At 50.2% G+C, this 17,278-nt stretch overlaps 1 protein-coding gene across 5 annotated transcripts; it reads right to left on the bottom strand.

The window, feature by feature from the left end:
- Window positions 1–3,922: 3,922 nt before the first annotated feature.
- Window positions 3,923–11,607, bottom strand: LOC120997077 (zinc finger protein 250-like). 5 transcript variants are annotated; one of them, XM_040426990.1, is made up of 5 exons: window positions 11,322–11,601; window positions 6,540–6,587; window positions 6,159–6,318; window positions 5,895–5,972; window positions 3,923–5,572 (listed from the first exon to the last, which is right to left on the bottom strand). In XM_040426990.1, exons 2-5 carry the CDS (start codon window positions 6,564–6,566, stop codon window positions 4,026–4,028), a joined length of 1,812 nt encoding a protein of 603 aa, XP_040282924.1. In that variant the 5' UTR covers window positions 6,567–6,587; window positions 11,322–11,601; the 3' UTR covers window positions 3,923–4,025. The 5 variants fall into 5 exon arrangements, with proteins under 5 accessions (XP_040282924.1, XP_040282927.1, XP_040282926.1 ...); XM_040426993.1 differs by lacking the exon at window positions 6,540–6,587 and having other exon boundaries at window positions 6,152–6,318; window positions 11,322–11,607; XM_040426992.1 differs by lacking the exon at window positions 6,540–6,587 and having other exon boundaries at window positions 11,322–11,598.
- Window positions 11,608–17,278: the final 5,671 nt, after the last annotated feature.

Here is a 17,278-nt window from a genome sequence, read left to right as displayed (position 1 = left end):
CCTATCAATCAACACTTGGAAGACGTGACTTGAGGTGGGAGACGGGAGCCTCGAGGTGCAGGAGCAACGCCCCCCCCCCTCCTAGAGGCTCATTTACATATTATAAAAGTAAGAATTCTACAGTAAAGGGGGCACGGATGATCATTAGAATAGCATAGCTAGGTACATTTAGCACATCACTAATGTCAGTCAGTTTAATACAGAAAATTCTAGTGACAGAAACCCTATAAGAATTATGGAGGCCACTGTGCATTTTTGTCCCCTTCTCCTGATCTGTGCCTCAACACAATCCTGGCTCTGAGCTCTACAGTCAGTTTGCTCCTCCTCACAGCTTAGGCTACTTTCACACTAGCGTTTTTGTTGGATCCAATACTGATAATACAACCATCTGCATCCGTTATGAACAGATCCGGTTGTATTATCTTTAACATAGCCAAGGCGGATCCGTCATGAAAACCATTGAAAGTCAATGGGGGACGGATCTGTTTTCTATTGTGTCAAAGAAAACTGATCTGTGCCCATTGACTTGCATTGGGGATCATGACGGATCCGTCTTGCTCCGCATCCCAGGACGGAAAGCAAACTACAACATGCTGCGATTTGCTCTCCGGTATGGGAACGCATTTTGGAGCATTCCGTTCTGTTCAGTTTTGTCCCCATTGACAATGAATGGGGACAAAACTGAAGTGTTTTTTCCGGTATTGAGACCCTATGATGGTACTCAATACCGGAAAACTTAAACACTAGTGTGAAAGTATTGTGTAATAGGGTGGCTCACCCCCAATGCCCGTGGATAGGTGCTTAAGCCTGAAAATTGAATCACCCTATTCAAAAGATAGCGGTATAAGAAAGATAACCTGAATGGGCAAGCACTCAAACAACGTAGAGCTCCACGGAAGTTAAAATCTAATGCTCAAATTTATGAAAGCAATTGATGAACAGTCATAAAAAACATAAAACACGAACTCATTAAAAAGTCCCCCTAGATGGAAGGAAATGGAAGATGGTCGTTCTTAAAGTGTGCATGCAACCAAATCCGACAATACCCCTGTATAAAATTCGAAGATACCATCAAGATGGTCAATAGTGCAAGTGTAAATAGTCAGATTCACAGCTGGGTTTTCAAAGGATGACAGTCCAGCAAGTTTGTAGCAGCTGGCGAACACCCGTATATAGCGTTATGCACCTATCATGTGGTTCGTGTAAACATCGGGGGGGGGGGGGGGTATCCGCACTGAGGATGTAATATGCGGATAAAAATAGCTCGCTTGCTGAGCACTCACCCCACCTTGTGTATGGGCGGTCTTCACAATACCTTTTTATCTTTGTACGCTCTATGAGCGGATAGGTAAAGAGTAGTGAGGTCCAAATCACACGTAGTTGCTCTGTATCCTCCGCGTGTAGCTCTCACAGGATCAGGAGTAGGAAGTCACGTACCTTCATTCGTCTCGCGATACTTGCGATATTCGCTGTAAAGAGACTAATATTTTTCCGTCTCACAGCCCAATTAGTTCATTCATAAAGTCCTTTGTCGCATCGCCATGCTGTGTAAGATCATCGGGTCTTTAAGAGCATTTGTATGAAACACCAGACGAGTTTCGAGGTCTTGCTAACCTCTTCCTCAGTGGCTGTACTCCAAATGCTCAGACCCCATTATTTATACTCTAACTGGTGATGGATAAACCATGGAATACCGGATCTCAGAAAAAGGTGGATAAAGTCCATTGCGGTTCTGACGCGTTATTGGTGTGTTTTTTCCGGGGAATGCGTTTTTTTTAGCCATAGCTGCTGAATCAAGGCTATAATTCTTTTCTATGTCTCGGAAATTTCAAAATGTATGAAAATAGGTTAAAACCAATAATAAAAAGATAAAAAATATATAAAAAACATAGAAGTTGGGACCCCTTATCAAATGGCTTAAGAGATAGGCGGCTTGAGAGATAACCTGGAGGAATCTTCCTCGGTGTATTCGGATGGGGGCCCATCCCCAAAGGGGACATCGCAGTGCTGATAGACAGCCAGACTTGCGATCTCCCGTCGGTGATGGGCACCCACCCCAGACTCACAAGAAGCCAAAGATCTCCAGTTCGGCATTGAGGCCTGCTGGGAGTAAACTCCCAAATTCATAGATACGCCTAGATTCAATCCTGGACATTCTGTGGATATGGTCGCCACCCCTCCAGTGTCTATCCGCCCTCTCCAGTGCCGCAAAGGTTAATTTGGTGGGGTCCTTGTTGTGGACCTCCTTGAAGTGTTTCGACAAAGAGTGTTTGTCGAATCCATTTTTAATCTGAACACATGACAAAGATTAAAAATAGATTCGACAAACACTCTTTGTCGAAACACTTCAAGGAGGTCCACAACAAGGACCCCACCAGATAGACACTAGAGGGGTGGCGACCATATCCACAGAATGTCCAGGATTGAATCTAGGCGTATCTATGAATTTGGGAGTTTACTCCCAGCAGGCTTCAATGCTGAACTGGAGATCTTTGGCTTCTTGTGAGTCTGGGGTGGGTGCCCATCACCGACGGGAGATCGCAAGTCTGGCTGTCTATCAGCACTCCAATGTCCCTTTTGGGGATGGGCCCCAAGACATAGAAAAGAATAATAGCCTTGATTCAGTAGCTATGGCTAAAAAAAATAACCAATAACGCGTCAGAACCGCAATGGACTTTATCCACCCTTTTCTGACATCCAGTATTCCATGGTTTATCCATCACCAATTAGAGTATAAATAATGGGGTCTGAGCATTTGGAGTACAGCCACTGAGGAAGAGGTTAGCAAGACCTCGAAACGCATCTGGTGTTTCATACCAATGCTCGATGATCTTACACAGCATGGCCATGCGACAAGGGACTTTTATGAATGAACTAATTGGGCTGTGAGACGGAAAAATATTAGTCTCTTTACAGCGAATATCGCAAGTATCGCGAGACGAGTGAAGGTACGTGACTTCCTACTCCTGATCCCGCGAGAGCTACACACGGAGGATACAGAGCAACTACGTGGGATTTGGACCTCACTTCTCTTTACCTATCTGCTCATAGAGCATACAAAGATAAAAAGGTATTGTGAAGACCGTCCACACACAAGGTGGGGTGAGTGCTCAGCAAACTAGCTATTTTTATCCGCATATGACATCCTCAGTGCGGATACCCCCCCGATGTTTACACAAACCACGTGATAGGTGCATAACGCTATATACGGGTGTTCGCCAGCTGCTACAAACTTGCTGGACTGTCATCGTTGGAAAATCCAGCTGTGAATCTGACTATTTACACTTGCACTATTGAACATCTTGATGGTATCTTCGAATTTTATACATGGGCATTGTCTGATTTGGTTGCATGCACACTTTAAGAACGACCATCTTCCATTTCCCTCCATCTAGGGACTTTTTAATGTTTTCTTGTTTTATGTTTTTTACGACTGTTGATCAATTGCTTTCATAAATTTGAGCATTAGATTTTAACTTCCGTGGAGCTCTACGTTGTTTGAGTGCTTGCCCATTCAGGTGATCTTGCTAGTGTGAAAGTAGCCTTAGTTTCTGCTCTGATATGCAAAAGAAATGGCAGGACCCAGAGCTACATTTCAAGTGTCAAAGTAAGGGTTCTGAATACTTACATCCATGCAAATTTGAGTTTTTCCTTTTTAATAAATTTGCAAACATTTCTAAAATTCTGCTCTCAGTTGCTCCTTATGGGGGACTGACGGGAGAAAATAGTTTTTTTAGTTTTTATTTTAGCACAATGTGAAAAAAGTGAAAGGGTCTGAAGACTTTCCGAACCCACTGTAAGTATATCCTTAAGAGATTAAGAAGATTTGGCTTTATCTGTGAGTGAAATTGACTCAATGGGTCTCCCTTAACACCATGATGTGGGTGGCACCAGTACCACTTATCTAATGGATACCAAAGGCTGAAGCTGAATCTATTTATTAAAAATAAATAATGACCGTTATAAACATGCATTATACAAAGTGTGAACATGGCCGCCACCTACACTACTTCTACTATGGCTGCCTACTCCACTAATATTGTCCTTGGTCTTAAGGGGGCAGTACTGACATGTGTGCCCATGTCATGGCTCTTCTCGTGCACTTTCAGATGATACTTGATGCTGTAGCTCCTGGGACAGCGGTTACACTTATAGGGCCTTTCGCCGGTGTGGACGCGGTTGTGGATCTTCAGGGTGTAGGCCTTGGTGAAGCTCTTGTCGCACACCTCGCACTTGTAGGGCTTGGCGCCAGTGTGGTTCCTGCGGTGCTCTACAAAGGAGGAGCAGTCGCTGAAGGCCCTGTCGCATTCACCACATTTGTAAGGCCGCTCGCCGGTGTGAGTACGCTTGTGTACCGTCAGGTGGGACTTCTCCCTGAAACTCTTGTTGCAGATGGTGCACAGGTACGGTTTGGCGCCGGAGTGCACCCTCAGGTGCCGCACCATGGAAGAATAGTCGCTAAAGCTCTTGGTGCACTCGGTGCACTGGTACGGCCGCTCTCCTGTGTGGGTCCTGCGGTGGACGCGGAGGTGGGAGATGACACTGAAGCTCTTGGGACACTCCATGCACTGATAGGGTCTCTCTCCGCTGTGGATTCTCTTGTGCACGGTCAGAAGGTTGTTCTTGGAGAAGCACTTCTGGCACTCCTCGCACTGATAGGGCTTCTCCCCCGTGTGGATCCTCAGGTGCACTTTAAGGGTGTAGGACTTGCCGAAGCTTTTCTCGCAGACCGGACACTTGTGGATCCTTTCGGGAGGAGCGGTAGGCTTGGCTCTCCGGAAGCGGACAGCTTCGTGCGCCCACTCCTCGTGCATGGTCTTGTGGATCTTCAGCCGGATGTTCTGAGAGAAGCACTTGTCGCACTTGGGACATTGATAGGGTTTCTCTCCTGTGTGAATTCTCCGGTGAACTTTCAGGTTGTAGGATTTGGTGAAGCCTTTCTTGCAGATGTCGCACATGTGCAGCTTCTTGGGGGCAGGGTTCGGGAGGCGGCCGCTGGCGTCCTGCTTAAGGAGACGTCTCACCTCCTTCAACCTTCGGTCCAGTCGGTTGTGCTGGACCCTCAGGTGCTTCCTCAGGGTCATTTTATCTGAAAAGCCCTTGTCACAGTCAGGGCACTTGTAGGGATTCTCCTCGGTGTGCAACCGGCGGTGAGACTTCAGGTAGTCAGAGCGGGAGAAGCCCTTACCGCAGTCCCGGCATACATATGGCTTCTCCCCGGTATGAACTCGCGAGTGCATCCGAAGACGATAGCGGCTGGGGAAGGTTTTCTTGCAGACGGTACAGGGGAAAGCGGAGTCTGACTGATGCCAAGAGCGGTCCAGCAGCACCAACGCCGACTTCCGCTTCATGAAAATCTTGTTCTGGGTGAAAGCGTCAAGGCCGCGGTTCAGGGACGAGGGGATGGTCAGCCAATCAGCATCGTATTCCTCCTTCTTGACCCCTGGGCAGGACGGTCCTCTTCTTCTTCTTCTCTTGTTACAGGTTTCATGGAGGAAGGGAGGAGGAGACTCGGATTCTTCCTTTATGATCACTGTGGTGATGTCCAAATCTTTAAGGTCTGATGTGGGATCTGCAAGAAGAGACATAAGTGAGGGAGCTGCACCTAGCTGAGGGTCTGTTACCATGTATCAGTGCAAACAAAACACAGCAGTACAAGTCTTTATGCTAGTTACTGCCTACTCCATTCACTGACAGCAAGCTGAGACCTTGGAAAATGATGAATTGAAACAAAGTCTATAGGGAGGTGTTGCAGCTTATTTTATTTTTTTTACATGACAGTGGACCTTTAAGAGAGGGCTCCACGGCAACTCTTGGTCACATGACGATCATGACTGTACGTTTTTCTATAGAAGGGGAGGAGTCATGTAATGGTGGCGGATGACCTCGCTTACCGTGCTCTTCCTTCATGAACGTCGGGGTTCTCCTTGCGCCTCGGACCAACAGGACGTCACATGTCTGCGCAGGGAAACCTGCAATGAAGACGCAGAGTTATTGACCAACCCAAAACCAAGAGGCCTTCAATACGACTATGAGAAGAGGCAAAAAATAAGGTGTTCAGTAGCTCCACCCCTTGCTAATTTGACCAATGAGATACCAGTACAAGGATAACATGCCGTGTAACCCCTCCTCCTGATGATACCCCCCTCACCGGGTACCTGGAGCACTGCTCTCGGCCGGCCAGGCGTCCCCCAGGGATGACACGGTCTCATAGTTCTCCTTCATCACGCTCCGGTACAGCTCCTTCTGCCAGTCCTGCATCCAATGCCACTCTCCTTCCGAGAAATACACCGCCACGTCCTCAAATGTGATTGGATCCTGCAGATGGGGGAGGGGCAGTCAGTGACTGGGGTCCGGACAGGACACAAAGCCCCTCACATCACAGAACAGCAAATCCTCATCTTTACTTATCTGGTCCTCATCCTGGTTACATCCCGTCTCCAGTCACATCCAGAGCTGCAGGAGCGGACTGCTGCCCTCTGCTGGTTCTGTACCAGAGCACGCTCTGCTGCATTGTGGGAGACGCCAGTGACACTTACCGTGTTAGAGACGTCCTCCCGGTCCATGCCTCCCTGATAGCAGGGGCCCTACAGGAGAGCGAGACACAGTGACACCGCCAGAGGAGCGCAACCACCCAGGATGATGGGAGGCGTGGTGACTGTGTGCGTACAGGGGGATAATGGGAGGTTTATTACTATGTATACGGGTGGCATACTGATGCAGGAGACGATAGGAGGAGTAGTGCTGTGTAAATGGAGATGACAGGGATGAAGTGATGCGAACATGAGAATGATGAGCAGTGTAGTGCGAACATGTGGATAACGAAGCATGATGGGAAGTGTGGTCTACAGAATAAAAAGTGCTTTGTCTATGATAGGAGCTGTAGTCATGTGCGGATGAGGATGATAGGAGCTGTAGTCATGTGCGGATGAGGATGATAGGAGCTGTAGTCATGTGCGGATGAGGATGATAGGAGCTGTAGTCATGTGCGGATGAGGATGATAGGAGCTGTAGTCATGTGCGGATGAGGATGATAGGAGCTGTAGTCATGTGCGGATAAGGATGATAGGAGCTGTAGTCATGTGCGGATGAGGATGATAGGAGCTGTAGTCATGTGCGGATGAGGATGATAGGAGCTGTAGTCATGTGCGGATGAGGATGATAGGAGCTGTAGTCATGTGCACATGAGGATGATTGGAGATGTAGTCATGTGCGGATGAGGATGATAGGAGCTGTAGTCATGTGCACATGAGGATGATTGGAGATGTAGTCATGTGCGGATGAGGATGATAGGAGCTGTAGTCATGTGCGGATGAGGATGATAGGAGCTGTAGTCATGTGCGGATGAGGATGATAGGAGCTGTAGTCATGTGCGGATGAGGATGATAGGAGCTGTAGTCATGTGCGGATAAGGATGATAGGAGCTGTAGTCATGTGCGGATGAGGATGATAGGAGCTGTAGTCATGTGCGGATGAGGATGATAGGAGCTGTAGTCATGTGCACATGAGGATGATTGGAGATGTAGTCATGTGCGGATGAGGATGATAGGAGCTGTAGTCATGTGCACATGAGGATGATTGGAGATGTAGTCATGTGCGGATGAGGATGATAGGAGCTGTAGTCATGTGCGGATGAGGATGATAGGAGCTGTAGTCATGTGCGGATAAGGATGATAGGAGCTGTAGTCATGTGCGGATGAGGATGATAGGAGCTGTAGTCATGTGCGGATGAGGATGATAGGAGCTGTAGTCATGTGCGGATGAGGATGATAGGAGCTGTAGTCATGTGCGGATAAGGATGATAGGAGCTGGAGTCATGTGCGGATGAGGATGATAGGAGCTGTAGTCATGTGCGGATGAGGATGATAGGAGCTGTAGTCATGTGCGGATGAGGATGATAGGAGCTGTAGTCATGTGCGGATGAGGATGATAGGAGCTGTAGTCATGTGCGGATAAGGATGATAGGAGCTGTAGTCATGTGCGGATGAGGATGATAGGAGCTGTAGTCATGTGCGGATGAGGATGATAGGAGCTGTAGTCATGTGCGGATGAGGATGATAGGAGCTGTAGTCATGTGCACATGAGGATGATTGGAGATGTAGTCATGTGCGGATGAGGATGATAGGAGCTGTAGTCATGTGCGGATGAGGATGATAGGAGCTGTAGTCATGTGCGGATGAGGATGATAGGAGCTGTAGTCATGTGCGGATGAGGATGATAGGAGCTGTAGTCATGTGCGGATGAGGATGATAGGAGCTGTAGTCATGTGCGGATAAGGATGATAGGAGCTGTAGTCATGTGCGGATGAGGATGATAGGAGCTGTAGTCATGTGCGGATGAGGATGATAGGAGCTGTAGTCATGTGCGGATGAGGATGATAGGAGCTGTAGTCATGTGCGGATGAGGATGATAGGAGCTGTAGTCATGTGCGGATGAGGATGATAGGAGCTGTAGTCATGTGCGGATGAGGATGATAGGAGCTGTAGTCATGTGCACATGAGGATGATTGGAGATGTAGTCATGTGCGGATGAGGATGATAGGAGCTGTAGTCATGTGCGGATGAGGATGATAGGAGCTGTAGTCATGTGCGGATGAGGATGATAGGAGCTGTAGTCATGTGCGGATGAGGATGATAGGAGCTGTAGTCATGTGCGGATGAGGATGATAGGAGCTGTAGTCATGTGCGGATGAGGATGATAGGAGCTGTAGTCATGTGCGGATGAGGATGATAGGAGCTGTAGTCATGTGCACATGAGGATGATTGGAGATGTAGTCATGTGCGGATGAGGATGATAGGAGCTGTAGTCATGTGCACATGAGGATGATTGGAGATGTAGTCATGTGCGGATGAGGATGATAGGAGCTGTAGTCATGTGCGGATGAGGATGATAGGAGCTGTAGTCATGTGCGGATAAGGATGATAGGAGCTGTAGTCATGTGCGGATGAGGATGATAGGAGCTGTAGTCATGTGCGGATGAGGATGATAGGAGCTGTAGTCATGTGCGGATGAGGATGATAGGAGCTGTAGTCATGTGCGGATGAGGATGATAGGAGCTGTAGTCATGTGCGGATGAGGATGATAGGAGCTGTAGTCATGTGCGGATAAGGATGATAGGAGCTGGAGTCATGTGCGGATGAGGATGATAGGAGCTGTAGTCATGTGCGGATGAGGATGATAGGAGCTGTAGTCATGTGCGGATGAGGATGATAGGAGCTGTAGTCATGTGCGGATGAGGATGATAGGAGCTGTAGTCATGTGCGGATGAGGATGATAGGAGCTGTAGTCATGTGCGGATGAGGATGATAGGAGCTGTAGTCATGTGCACATGAGGATGATTGGAGATGTAGTCATGTGCGGATGAGGATGATAGGAGCTGTAGTCATGTGCGGATGAGGATGATAGGAGCTGTAGTCATGTGCGGATGAGGATGATAGGAGCTGTAGTCATGTGCGGATGAGGATGATAGGAGCTGTAGTCATGTGCACATGAGGATGATAGGAGCTGTAGTCATGTGCGGATGAGGATGATAGGAGCTGTAGTCATGTGCGGATAAGGATGATAGGAGCTGTAGTCATGTGCGGATAAGGATGATAGGAGCTGTAGTCATGTGCGGATGAGGATGATAGGAGCTGTAGTCATGTGCGGATGAGGATGATAGGAGCTGTAGTCATGTGCGGATGAGGATGATAGGAGCTGTAGTCATGTGCACATGAGGATGATTGGAGATGTAGTCATGTGCGGATGAGGATGATAGGAGCTGTAGTCATGTGCGGATGAGGATGATAGGAGCTGTAGTCATGTGCGGATAAGGATGATAGGAGCTGTAGTCATGTGCGGATGAGGATGATAGGAGCTGTAGTCATGTGCGGATGAGGATGATAGGAGCTGTAGTCATGTGCGGATAAGGATGATAGGAGCTGTAGTCATGTGCGGATAAGGATGATAGGAGCTGTAGTCATGTGCGGATGAGGATGATAGGAGCTGTAGTCATGTGCGGATGAGGATGATAGGAGCTGTAGTCATGTGCGGATGAGGATGATAGGAGCTGTAGTCATGTGCGGATGAGGATGATAGGAGCTGTAGTCATGTGCGGATGAGGATGATAGGAGCTGTAGTCATGTGCGGATGAGGATGATAGGAGCTGTAGTCATGTGCGGATGAGGATGATAGGAGCTGTAGTCATGTGCGGATGAGGATGATAGGAGCTGTAGTCATGTGCGGATAAGGATGATAGGAGCTGTAGTCATGTGCGGATGAGGATGATAGGAGCTGTAGTCATGTGCGGATGAGGATGATAGGAGCTGTAGTCATGTGCGGATGAGGATGATAGGAGCTGTAGTCATGTGCGGATGAGGATGATAGGAGCTGTAGTCATGTGCGGATGAGGATGATAGGAGCTGTAGTCATGTGCGGATGAGGATGATAGGAGCTGTAGTCATGTGCGGATGAGGATGATAGGAGCTGTAGTCATGTGCGGATGAGGATGATAGGAGCTGTAGTCATGTGCGGATGAGGATGATAGGAGCTGTAGTCATGTGCGGATGAGGATGATAGGAGCTGTAGTCATGTGCGGATAAGGATGATAGGAGCTGTAGTCATGTGCGGATGAGGATGATAGGAGCTGTAGTCATGTGCGGATGAGGATGATAGAAGTTGTAGTCATGTGCGGATGAGGATGATAGAAGTTGTAGTCATGTGTACATGAGGATGATAGGAGCTGTAGTCATGTGCGGATGAGGATGATAGGAGCTGTAGTCATGTGCGGATGAGGATGATAGGAGCTGTAGTCATGTGCGGATGAGGATGATAGGAGCTGTAGTCATGTGCGGATGAGGATGATAGAAGTTGTAGTCATGTGCGGATGAGGATGATAGAAGTTGTAGTCATGTGCGGATGAGGATGATAGGAGCTGTAGTCATGTGCGGATGAGGATGATAGAAGTTGTAGTCATGTGTACATGAGGATGATAGGAGCTGTAGTCATGTGCGGATGAGGATGATAGGAGCTGTAGTCATGTGCGGATGAGGATGATAAAGTTGTAGTCATGTGTACATGAGGATGATAGGAGCTGTAGTCATGTGTACATGAGGATGATAGGAGCTGTAGTCATGTGTACATGAGGATGATAGAAGTTGTAGTCATGTGCGGATGAGGATAATAGGAGCTGTAGTCATGTGTACATGATGATGGAAGTTGTAGTTGTGTACATGAGGATAATAGGAGCTGTAGTCATATGTACATGAGGATAATAGGAGCAGTAGTTATGTCTAGCACTGGACGGATCACAGCTGCTGTAAAGAGACGTCATCAGCGCTCACCTCCTGGTGCTAGCCGCTATCTGATGACGTCATGGCCCAGTATTGACATTGGGTGAAGTCACCGCCGGAGTTCTGGAGAAACGATGAGCTCACCAGCCGTCTACAGCACGGAGCTGCTGTCGGAAGTGACATCACGGGATGCAAATAAGGGCATCCATACCGTATCAGGCTACAACAACATGGCTCCGCTCAGGGCCTGTCTCATAAACAAACACTGGACTACTACAAAATGGCCGCCGCCATAGGGTAAAGGCAGCGTCTGTAGCACTGAAAGGGGAGAGAGTCTGACAGAGAAGTGGATGTGACTGCTGGAGAGGGGCTGAGGGGGGCTGCTGTGTGAGGTTATATACTGGGGAGGGGGCTGCTGTGTGAGATTATATACTGGGGAGGGGGCTGCTGTGTGAGGTTATATACGGGGGAGGGGGCTGCTGTGTGAGGTTATATACTGGGGAGGGGGCTGCTGTGTGAGGTTATATACGGGGGAGGGGGCTGCTGTGTGAGGTTATATACTGGGGAGGGGGCTGCTGTGTGAGGTTATATACGGGGGAGGGGGCTGCTGTGTGAGGTTATATACTGGGGAGGGGGCTGCTGTGTGAGATTATATACGGGGGAGGGGGCTGCTGTGTGAGGTTATATACTGGGGAGGGGGCTGCTGTGTGAGATTATATACGGGGGAGGGGGCTGCTGTGTGAGATTATATACGGGGGAGGGGCTGCTGTGTGAGGTTATATACTGGGGAGGGGGCTGCTGTGTGAGATTATATACTGGGGAGGGGGCTGCTGTGTGAGATTATATACGGGGGGGGGGGGCTGCTGTGTGAGGTTATATACTGCGGAGGGGGCTGCTGTGTGAGGTTATATACTGGGGGGGGGTGCTGTGTGAGGTTATATACTGGGGAGGGGGCTGCTGTGTGAGGTTATATACTGGGGGGGGCTGCTGTGTGAGGTTATATACTGCGGAGGGGGCTGCTGTGTGAGATTATATACGGGGGGGGGGCTGCTGTGTGAGGTTATATACTGGGGAGGGGGCTGCTGTGTGAGGTTATATACTGGGGAGGGGGCTGCTGTGTGAGATTATATACTGGGGGGGCTGCTGTGTGAGATTATATACTGGGGGGGCTGCTGTGTGAGATTATATACGGGGGAGGGGGGCTGCTGTGTGAGATTATATACGGGGGAGGGGGCTGCTGTGTGAGATTATATACTGGGGGGGGGGGGGCTGCTGTGTGAGATTATATACTGGGGAGGCTGCTGTGTGAGATTATATACTGGGGGGGGGGGGCTGCTGTGTGAGATTATATACGGGGGAGGGGGCTGCTGTGTGAGGTTATATACTGGGGAGGGGGCTGCTGTGTGAGATTATATACGGGGGGGGGGGCTGCTGTGTGAGATTATATACTGGGGGAGGGGCTGCTGTGTGAGATTATATACTGGGGGGGGCTGCTGTGTGAGATTATATACGGGGGAGGGGGCTGCTGTGTGAGGTTATATACTGGGGAGGGGGCTGCTGTGTGAGATTATATACGGGGGGGGGGGCTGCTGTGTGAGATTATATACTGGGGAGAGGGCTGCTGTGTGAGATTATATACGGGGGAGGGGGCTGCTGTGTGAGGTTATATACTGGGGAGGGGGCTGCTGTGTGAGGTTATATACTGGGGAGGGGGCTGCTGTGTGAGGTTATATACTGGGGAGGGGGCTGCTGTGTGAGGTTATATACTGGGGAGGGGGCTGCTGTGTGAGGTTATATACTGGGGAGGGGGCTGCTGTGTGAGGTTATATACTGGGGAGGGGGCTGCTGTGTGAGGTTATATACTGGGGAGGGGGCTGCTGTGTGAGGTTATATACTGGGGAGGGGGCTGCTGTGTGAGGTTATATACTGGGGAGGGGGCTGCTGTGTGAGGTTATATACTGGGGAGGGGGCTGCTGTGTGAGGTTATATACTGGGGAGGGGGCTGCTGTGTGAGGTTATATACTGGGGAGGGGGCTGCTGTGTGAGGTTATATACTGGGGAGGGGGCTGCTGTGTGAGGTTATATACTGGGGAGGGGGCTGCTGTGTGAGGTTATATACTGGGGAGGGGGCTGCTGTGTGAGGTTATATACTGGGGAGGGGCTGCTGTGTGAGGTTATATACTGGGGAGGGGGCTGCTGTGTGAGGTTATATACTGGGGAGGGGGCTGCTGTGTGATATTATATACTGGGGGAGGGGCTGCTGTGTGAGGTTATATACTGGGGAGGGGGCTGCTGTGTGATATTATATACTGGGGGAGGGGCTGCTGTGTGAGGTTATATACTGGGGGGGGGGGGGGGGGCGGCTGCTGTGTTAATGTCCCCTTACCCATAGTAAACTAACTAAACAGATTGGATGCACAGAAATCTAGCATTTTATTAATATGCAAATAAATCTCAGCATACAATCTCACACAGAGCCCCCCCCTCCATACAATCTCACACAGAGCCCCCCCCTCCATACAATCTCACACAGCAGCCCCCCCTCCATACAATCTCACACAGCAGCCCGCCCTCCATACAATCTCACACAGCAGCCCCACCCCTCCATACAATCTCACACAGCAGCCCCCCCTCCATACAATCTCACACAGAGCCTCCCTCCATACAATCTCACACAGAGCCTCCCTCCATACAATCTCACACAGAGCCTCCCTCCATACAATCTCACACAGAGCCCCCCCTCCATACAATCTCACACAGAGCCCCCCCTCCATACAATCTCACACAGCAGCCCCCCCCTCCATACAATCTCACACAGAGCCCCCCCCTCCATACAATCTCACACAGAGCCCCCCCCTCCATACAATCTCACACAGCAGCCCCCCCTCCATACAATCTCACACAGCAGCCCGCCCTCCATACAATCTCACACAGCAGCCCCACCCCTCCATACAATCTCACACAGCAGCCCCCCCTCCATACAATCTCACACAGAGCCTCCCTCCATACAATCTCACACAGAGCCTCCCTCCATACAATCTCACACAGAGCCCCCCCTCCATACAATCTCACACAGAGCCCCCCCTCCATACAATCTCACACAGAGCCCCCCCTCCATACAATCTCACACAGAGCCCCCCCTCCATACAATCTCACACAGAGCCCCCCCTCCATACAATCTCACACAGAGCCCCCCCTCCATACAATCTCACACAGAGCCCCCCCTCCATACAATCTCACACAGAGCCCCCCCTCCATACAATCTCACACAGAGCCCCCCCTCCATACAATCTCACACAGAGCCCCCCCTCCATACAATCTCACACAGAGCCCCCCCTCCATACAATCTCACACAGAGCCCCCCCTCCATACAATCTCACACAGAGCCCCCCCTCCATACAATCTCACACAGAGCCCCCCCTCCATACAATCTCACACAGAGCCCCCCCTCCATACAATCTCACACAGAGCCCCCCCTCCATACAATCTCACACAGAGCCCCCCCTCCATACAATCTCACACAGAGCCCCCCCTCCATACAATCTCACACAGAGCCCCCCCTCCATACAATCTCACACAGAGCCCCCCCTCCATACAATCTCACACAGAGCCCCCCCTCCATACAATCTCACACAGCAGCCCCCCCTCCATACAATCTCACACAGCAGCCCCCCCTCCATACAATCTCACACAGCAGCCCCCCCTCCATACAATCTCACACAGCAGCCCCCCGCCATACAATCTCACACAGCAGCCCCCCTCCATACAATCTCACACAGAGCCCCCCTCCATACAATCTCACACAGCAGCCCCCCTCCATACAATCTCACACAGCAGCCCCCCCTCCATACAATCTCACACAGCAGCCCCCCCTCCATACAATCTCACACAGCAGCCCCCCTCCATACAATCTCACACAGCAGCCCCCCGCCATACAATCTCACACAGCAGCCCCCCGCCATACAATCTCACACAGCAGCCCCCCCCTCCATACAATCACACAGCAGCCCCCCCCTCCATACAATCTCACACAGCAGCCCCCCCCTCCATACAATCTCACACAGCAGCCCCCCCCTCCATACAATCTCACACAGCAGCCCCCCCCTCCATACAATCTCACACAGCAGCCCCCCCCTCCATACAATCTCACACAGCAGCCCCCCCTCCATACAATCTCACACAGCAGCCCCCCCTCCATACAATCTCACACAGCAGCCCCCCCTCCATACAATCTCACACAGCAGCCCCCCTCCATACAATCTCACACAGCAGCCCCCCGCCATACAATCTCACACAGCAGCCCCCCCCTCCATACAATCACACAGCAGCCCCCCCCCTCCATACAATCTCACACAGCAGCCCCCCCTCCATACAATCTCACACAGCAGCCCCCCCCTCCATACAATCTCACACAGCAGCCCCCCCCTCCATACAATCTCACACAGCAGCCCCCCCTCCATACAATCTCACACAGTGCCCCCCCTCCCTCAGCATACAATCCCAATCCCATACAATCCCAGTTCTCAGGTCTCCCCTGTCTGATATCTCCTACGTTACATGTAGAGGAGAAATCTGCCGGTTTTCTTGTCTTCAATAACTCGTTTCCCCGCTCCCCGCTGGCGTTCTTCTGTCTGCTCGGAGCTTGTAGCTGTGGATAGAGATCGGCGCGGACGTCTACAATGACCCCACAGCCCTCCACACTAAACCGCTGGCTGACCAGTATCTACAAGGGGCCTCCCTGATTTGTACAGTGCTTTAACCTCTTCCCGGCCGCCCAACGTAAATATACAGTACATTGGCAGTTTGGTATTTAGAGATCGCGCCCACTCGTGAGCACCATATCCCCGGGTGCCTGGTGTTTTAAACGACTGGCACCCAGGACTAATGTAAGCAATGGACAATAACATTGATTGCACACATTTACCCCCTCGGATGCTGTGGTCAAATGTGGTGACTGCATCTGGGAGCTGAAAAACCATGATTACGTGCTCCCCGCCATTATTATTATTATTATTATTTATTATTAAAGCGCCATTCATTCCATAGCGCTGTACATATGAGAAGAGGTGCACATACATAATACAGACAATCGCACTAATCATAAACAAGACAAGTTACAAACTGGTACAAAAGGAGAGAGGGCCCTGCCCGTGAGGGCTTACAATCTACATGGTATGGGAGAAGGACACAGTAGGTGCGGGTGAAGTTGGTCATGGCGGTATAGAGGCAGCAGGGTCACTGGTTGTAGGCTTGTCTGAAGAGGTGGGTTTTCAGGTTTCTTTTGAAGGATTCCAATGTAGGTGAGAGTCTGATATGTTGGGGTAGCGAGTTCCAGAGTGTGGGGGATGCACGGGAGAAATCTTGGAGTCGATTGTGGGAAGAGGCGATAAGAGGAGAGGAGAGAAGGAGGTCTTGTGAGGATCGGAGAGTGCGTGTGGGGATGTATCGGGAAAGTAGCTCCGAGATGTAGGGAGGGGACAGGTTATGGACGGCCTTGTATGTATTTGTTAGTACTTTGAAGTGAATTCGCTGGGCAATGGGGAGCCAGTGAAGGGATTGGCAGAGGGGAGAGGCAGAGGAGTAATAGGGTGAGAGGTGGATTAGTCGGGCAGAAGAGTTGAGGATAGATTGGAGGGGTGCGAGAGTGCTAGATGGAAGGCCACAGAGGAGAATGTTGCAGTAGTCTAGGCGGGAGATAATGAGGGCATGTACAAGAATTTTCGCAGAGTCAAAGTTAAGGAAAGCACGGATGCGGGAGATGTTTTTGAGTTGGAGGCGGCAGGTGGTGGAAAGAGCTTGGATTTGCGGTCGGAAGGAAAGTGCAGAATCAAAGGTCACTCCAAGGCAGCGGACTTTGTTGACCGGGGAGAGTGTGCAGCCATTGATCATGATAGATAGGTCTGCTGAGGGGGTTGAACAAGATGGGGGAAAGATTATAAATTCTGTCTTATCCATGTTAAGTTTTAGAAAGCGAGAGGCGAAGAAGGATGATATAGAAGATAGACATT

Source organism: Bufo bufo, chromosome 4 (genome assembly GCF_905171765.1).
Source record: "Bufo bufo chromosome 4, aBufBuf1.1, whole genome shotgun sequence".
Lineage (NCBI taxonomy): Eukaryota > Metazoa > Chordata > Amphibia > Anura > Bufonidae > Bufo > Bufo bufo.
Note: the sequence above shows the minus strand (reverse complement) of the source record. Positions and strands in the feature narration are given on the sequence as shown.

Coding starts and splice junctions, on each gene's coding strand:
- LOC120997077 (XM_040426990.1), bottom strand. CDS start 6,566: ATGGACCGGGAGGACGTCTCTAACACG. Junction 5,973..6,158: donor GGCCGAGAGCAGTGCTCCAG/GTACCCGGTGAG, acceptor TCTTCATTGCAG/GTTTCCCTGCGCAGACATGT. Junction 5,573..5,894: donor GTTCATGAAGGAAGAGCACG/GTAAGCGAGGTC, acceptor CTCTTCTTGCAG/ATCCCACATCAGACCTTAAA.